Source organism: Centruroides sculpturatus, unplaced genomic scaffold, assembly GCF_000671375.1.
Source record: "Centruroides sculpturatus isolate CEXI.00-Female unplaced genomic scaffold, Cexi_2.0 scaffold1525, whole genome shotgun sequence".
NCBI classification, from domain to species: domain Eukaryota; kingdom Metazoa; phylum Arthropoda; class Arachnida; order Scorpiones; family Buthidae; genus Centruroides; species Centruroides sculpturatus.
This window is the reverse complement of record NW_019385790.1, coordinates 169,441-176,466: the sequence shown is the minus strand read 5'-3', so window position 1 is coordinate 176,466 and position 7,026 is coordinate 169,441. Positions and strand designations below refer to the sequence as shown.

Sequence of the window (7,026 nt, the reverse complement as noted above, 5' to 3'; positions counted from 1 at the left end):
TCTTTGACTTTTACTTGATAAGTTTTCTGATTTCTTAGTAAAAAATAGTAAAAATTTTACTATAGTAGGTAGGTGATCAGAGATGTCAAAAGTAGTTGTGGTGAAGTCCAGACAGCAATCCAGTAGTAAGTCTGAGCAGATTGTATAATCAATAGTAGATTTTCAGGCATATGTTAAACAAGTGTATTCTGCAAGAATATCAGGCTTGATGCATCCATTTATTATGTACATTTTAAGATCCGTTATTATTTCTATTATTTTTTCCCCAGCCTATTAAGCTGTTTATCTTTCAATTGATGAGTATTTTGTATTAGAAGATTAGGTCCATCATATTTAGAGTCCATTGTTTCACCGATTCTTGCATTAAAATCTCCTAGTATAATAGAGTAGGGAGTTATACGTTACCAAATATCAATTAGTTTGGAGGTTTCATTTAGATTTGTTAAATCATCAGGAGGGATATAAACAAGCATTAGAGTCATTAGTTTATTAGTTATATTTGCAAGAATGGATTTGTTGATTGAGATAAGAAGCAGGATGTAGTTGTCAGATTTTTTGTTTGTATTATTTTACAAAAATCTTTTTTTATTAATACCGCTAAGACAACCTGGGCCTATTGGTTTATGTGCCATTACTGATTCTATTATAAATTTATCAAAAAAATTTGACTTATAAGTTAATTCAGAGGTTATCCAAGTTTTCTCAAGTTATAGCAAAGAGATCTGCTACAAGCTTGGAATAAAGAGTTGATTAGAGGAATTTTATGTTTAAGACCATGGCTATTCCAGTTGACAATAGTAAATAATTGGTTGTTCAAATAAGTTTTATTATATTGAATTTTACTTTACTTCTTAGTATATCAACTTGTTGTATTTGTTAACCTAGAAGACAGAAGAAAGGTATCCACATGGACTAATTTCCCGGTATTTAAACTAAGTTAATTTTTCATGTTCATTTATTAAAGTGTCATTACATAGTTTGACCTGAGAATTATGTTTTCGCAGTTTGTAGAAAGTTGGGAGTGAGTATTTTCATCTAATCCTTGAGTTTTTTGTTAAGTCTGGTGATATTTGCATATTTTTCCATTCTTCTAGCAAATTCTGTTGTTTCTTCTGTATAAAGGTGGAAAAAATGCAATCACGAATATGATCACATTTTTTATAAGTTTAACGCAAAAAATTTTTGCATGTTTAATGAGGTAGTAATAAAATTATGAATTTCTAGTCTAGAAATAGTTTTAGAATTGGGATAATTATATATAATTATATTATTGTGGTGATGATCATTAATTAAATAGTCCATTATAAATTAAATACAGTCCTTATCTACTTGTAATTTTTCGACCTGTTGTTTTAGGTTTATTTATTTATTCTTCCATTTTTTCTGCTGTTCTTTAGTTTTACGGACGTTTTCAAGTATAAGGTCAAGATCTTCTTTTATAATGATCATTTAGCTAAAAAGTTTATTGTTAGAAGTGTTAATCAAGTTGGAGATTTTGTTCCATAAGACTGCTGTAGAGATGTCTTGTAGATTGTCCGGTTTGTTAAGTAAAGTAGGGTCGAAGTTAGTTGACTCACCTGAGAAACTATGAGTGCTTAGTTGTGACAAATTCTGGTTAGGGTTCATGTCCTCTGTGAAGTCTTCATGAGAGTTTTTTTCAGAATTTAAGTTAAAATCCATTATTAACCTGAAGTTTGATGAGGATGGTTGATTCTTTTTGCTTTCTGGTTTAAAGCAATTCATTGGCAGTTTTCCCTGCTTTGGTGGAGAACGTTGCATTTTTACTTATATTATTATTACCTCTGGTGATATTAGTTAAAACAAATATAAACTTTTATAACACTTTAAGTTAGTCAGAATCAATCAACACTTAAACTTTATGCAAATAATAAAGTGAACAGGAAAAGTCACCAGCAGTCTTGATGGTTGGAACACATCCCCCAAAATTAATAATTATATTTAATTAATTAATTTAGATTAAACTGGAAGAAGAAAATTGACCCAAAGCGGGACCTGAACCCATAACTCCCGCTTACCGTGCGGATGCACTGCCAGTTATGCTACCTGAACCTTCAGTCCAATCTTCTCTTCCATTAAGATATAACCATCTTAAACTTATATATACTGGAAGAGGAAATTAGGATAAGAGGAGGATAGCATAACTGGCAATGCATCTGCATGGTAAGCAGGAGTTGTGGATTCAAGTCCTGCTTCGGGCCAATTCTCTTCATCCAGTTTAATTAAATTAATTAATTAAATATTATAATTATTAATTTTAATACGAGATGGTGCCTAATGCCTCATTCTAGTGCCAAATTCATTTCTAATTTATAATCATTATATCCAAATTTGGCCCGATCATTTATGGCAGTTGTGGGTGTATATTTGCTTAATATCAGATTTTGATTGCTGTGTATATTAAAAATAGTTTTAATGGAATGCGTGTATCAAACATTAACTGATTCAAGGATATAGTTTATCAATTTTCTGGCAATAACTGATGTCAGGTAGTTAGTTTTTCATTTGTTCAAATAAAGCATTTGCATTTTCTAGTGTCAAATCTCTTCATGATATCTTGGCAAGAGTCTAAAAATTTACAAAATTACATGCCTGTTATCTAGCAGCTGCTGCAAGTAGAATCACTACACTATGTGAATATGAATGTTTGTGTTACTGAGTGAATCAGCTATGATCACCAGTAATGGCCTCCACATGTCACAGAGCATGCCATTTAACAGTCAATGTCTCAATTAAACAGTATAATGTTCTCAAATCAAAACAAATTCTAATTATTTTCTTGATTTGTTTTTGGTAATTAGGATTTGCTCCAAATTACTACAGTTACTACAATTAACCCATTGACTCTAATAACCAGAATCTACTGTAATTAATAATTCAGTAACATTTAGAAAAAACATATTTTGAAATTCTTGAAGATAAAGTCATACAATCAAACTATAAGAGTTTAGTGTGAAGTAATTTCTTATATTCTAATACATTATTGAATAAAGTCACTATTTATAACTTTTATAATTAAACAACAATATAATAAAAATTTTAAATATTTTAAAAAATACATACTGATGTTGAAATCCATTCTCTTCCATACACATATGCATCACCTAACATTGAATCTAATGTTCCTTGGACATCTAACAAACTCTCAGGTAGTAACTCTTGGATATCAGAATTATAGACAAGCGTTTGATTTATCAGGCTGCTTGTAACACCAACAAGATGCATGCTTTCACCATATATCTATAACAAACAGTTATTTTAAAAAAGTGACATTTATAGAATGTTTTAACTATAATTTCAGCACAAAATTATTTTATAATTTAATTATTTACAAAAAAATTTTTTGAAGCAAAAATAAATTTATTAAATCTGAATTTTCTTGATCTATTTAGTTCAGTTTTTGTTTTACATTGATGCTTTTCTATAAACAGTCATGTGTATATATTAGTGATGGACAATTAACCGCATAAAAAAAATAATCAGGCAATTTAATCAGAATCAAGCAAATCCCATCACAGTTTTGAATTCTTAAAACAATTCTTTCACATTTAATAAGAAAATTAATTATTTGTTTCAGTCAAAGATTATAAATTTTTAAAATTACAATAAGAACAATTAAGCATTAGTTTCTTGGAAACTTTTGTGTTGACAAAGCAGACTACACAACACCCCATATACAAGGTGAAATCCATCATGGTGGACTTTTCTTTCATATAGTCAGTGTGACAAGAGATTGCACTTAATCTAAACTAATTGTCCCCATTTTAGAGACAATAGGGTGACATTAAGGTTGCCATCTGGCTAGTATTGGGCTGGCTTGACCAGAAATCTGTATTCTGTATCTGTATATAGTAAAAGCAAAATGTTCTGTCACTGTCTCAAATAATGTATATTTAAAATTAATTTATTTACAATTTGCAAATTTCAAAAGTTTTGAACAGTTTTAAAAACATTGTTTTAATTTTCAATTGATTTGATTTTAATTAATTTTGATTTTGGTTTCAGTATTGATGTAAAGCCAGAGTTTTAATTATTATTTTATTATTTTTAGTTTTAATTTATTCAATATTAATTTAGTTTTAGATTTTATAATTGTTTTTAATAATTTTTATTCATTTATTTAATTATGCATTAATTTTGATGACATTTTTGAATGCTTCATTACAATTTTTTAAATTAATTGCAATTATTTTTTTTTGCAATAGAACTATAGAAATTGTTTTAATGTTGTTTCACACAAATGATAATCAAATTTAAATTTATTTTAATTTTTTTAGTAATTTTGTTAATTTTTGTTTTATAAATTTGCTTGCTTTAAAAAAGTTTTTTTAAAATTATAACTGAGTGAAGATTCAATATCAGTTGATCAGTTTTTTCAGGTCAATAATATACAGCCTCTAAATAATGAAATTCATCTTCAGTCCTATTTCCCTTAGCAGTGTTTGGTATTTTATTTAATAATTTTTTTTTTCACTTTCAGACTATATGGTTGAACCCAAAACTGTTCTTAAATATTTCTTGATCTGTGGCAAAAAGATAAATGCATGCTCCTGTTTACAATGCAAAATTCAATATATAAGTGCAATTTGTTATAATAAATTTTAAGATAAGGGTGCTTTAAAGCACTATAACTGTTATAGCAATTTTTAATTATAGTTTTTTTTTATGCCAGGAAAATGCATGTAATGATTTATACTTAAAAAGTGAAGAAACAAAAAATATCTTTATTGATAATCCAGTCAAAAAACAAATTGCATAGAAATGTCACAATTAATTTTGTTTCACTCACTATAAATATTTTTTTAAACAAAAAAAAACGATGTAAAAAAACAAAAAATAAGTTTTTGGAAAACTTTTGTTATGAGTTCGGCTAAAGAATAAATGTTATAAATTGAGTACTGTATACAATAACATGACTAAGATATGAATATCCAATTATGAATTTCAACTAGGCAACTAATAACCACAGTTTTTCTTGGTCAATTAAAACTTATCTATTTAATAAATTTTTTTCTTAATATTTCTTGACATAAAATTATCTCTAATAATAAGCTGAAATAAATTTACTTGTCTATAATACAGTATTATCCCAGACTTACGCAATAGGTGGGACAAAGTGATAACCACGTAAGTCAAATTTGTGTAAATCGGGGTATAATTTCGTAATTTGTGTAAAATCCAAATCGGATGTACGTAAGCTAATAAATGTTCTCGTTAATCTTATCTCGTCTTTTCATTCGTTCACGGTTATAAGAAATCACCAGATAGTCTCTCAAGTCTCCGTAGATATAACAAACACAGAAATAAATAACACAAAATAAATTGTAGCTATGTGTTGATTCCATGCAGCACGTCTGAACGTGTAAGCTAAACAATAGTGTGGGAGGAGTGAGTAATCAAGAGTTGTGTGGCACTCAAACAAAAGACAAATCGACGAGGTTTGAAAATCACATAACTCCGGGTTTGCATAAGTTGAGGTATTACTGTATTTTTGTTAACTTGTACACATTTTGTTTATTGTAATTTATTCTTTTGTATCTTTTAATTTATAATTTATTCCCTTTATGGAGTTAATTTTTTATTTTAAAAGGATGTAAAAAAATAACATTTATTTACCTGGACAGCAAGAAAAATTGTTCCAACAACTGCAAGAATAAATACAATCAAAATCACAGCTATACTGGTAAAAGTATCAATTGAACCTTCAAGAATTGAGGTAATCTGAAATTAAAGTTAAAAAATTATTATAAATCAATAATAAATTCAATTTTATGTTAATAACTGTAAAAATTTATTTGGAACAAATATAACTAATAAAAAAAGTAAATTTATTATACAAGATACATTTAAAATCATAAAGTTAATTTTGGAAATCAATAAAATTAAATTTTAATTACTATTTCATTTTCTTAAAATATATCATTTAGAACAAGTGTCTCAAACTCAAACACAGCAAAGGGCCAGTCAAATAGATGTATATCAGATGCGAGCCATATTCAAGAAATTATTCAGTAAACCAAAACATGCTGTAATTTAAAACAGGCTCTAACAAAGGCCCTTTTGTTGCCAGGCCTTTATGACTTGCATAAACAGTTTAACATTTGAATTTTTCTGTTTTAATCCCTGCAAGATTTTAGAAATATTGATTTTTAGAAAAGAAATTATCAAGGCTGCAGGCCAGATATGAAGCCTTAACAGGCCACAAGTTTTTGACCCCTGATTTAGAAGATATTTTGTAAATTTAATTAGAAAATTCTGATTAAAAGTTAATTAGCTAAAAAAGTATCATAAAAAAAAATAAATTATTATATTCAAATCACTTAAGTCATTAATATATCCCTAAATATAATATAATTTAAAATGTTATGAAAAGTAAATGAAGAAAAATTGTTGAAATTTTTATTAACAACTAGCAGACCCTGCCATGCGTTGTTGTGGCTCAAAATGTATCTATTATAAATGTATAACACTTCCCTCGTGGGGGGAATTTTTCGAAAAATCCCTTTTTAGTGTATACTCTGTTGACATACCCTATTAAAACACAATCAAAAATGCAAAAAACTGCATCTAAAATAGTATCAATAGAAGCAGAGTTCTTCATGGTAAGCCTTAATCAATGTCCATCTCCCCCCCCAGTGGGGGGAATCTCAACATGTATATTATATAAAAACACGTACGTATTCAAATGCAACATTGTGTCAAAATTTCAAAGGAATCGGTAGGAACAAACGAACATTACATTTTTATTTATATATAGTAGATAGATAGATGATCTACTTTACTTCATATGAACCTCACAGAAAAGCAAACTTAGGTCGTCATACTCGCGGAGTTAGTGCCATCTGTTGGACATAAAAGCCTTAATCCTAGATGATATCTTTTAATTTATATGAATGCTTAACAGAATAATATACAGCCTGTGTCCACCCTGAAGTTCCATTCTAAATATTGGTGAAAGAATTTTTGAAATCGGATGAGTAGTTTCGGAGATTACCTCCTACATCCAAA

At 28.1% G+C, this 7,026-nt stretch overlaps 1 protein-coding gene across 1 annotated transcript in view; it reads right to left on the bottom strand.

Annotated features, from left to right (window-relative positions):
* Positions 1-3,051: 3,051 nt before the first annotated feature.
* LOC111642154 (transmembrane protein 245-like) overlaps positions 3,052-7,026 on the bottom strand; it is a 36,640-nt gene continuing 32,665 nt past the window's right edge. The window contains exons 7-8 of the mRNA XM_023388431.1: positions 5,635-5,739; positions 3,052-3,258 (exon numbers count right to left, since the gene is read on the bottom strand). Coding sequence (XP_023244199.1) covers positions 3,067-3,258; positions 5,635-5,739 — 297 coding nt within the window. The 3' untranslated portion in view covers positions 3,052-3,066. The remainder of the gene's footprint in view (positions 3,259-5,634; positions 5,740-7,026) is intronic.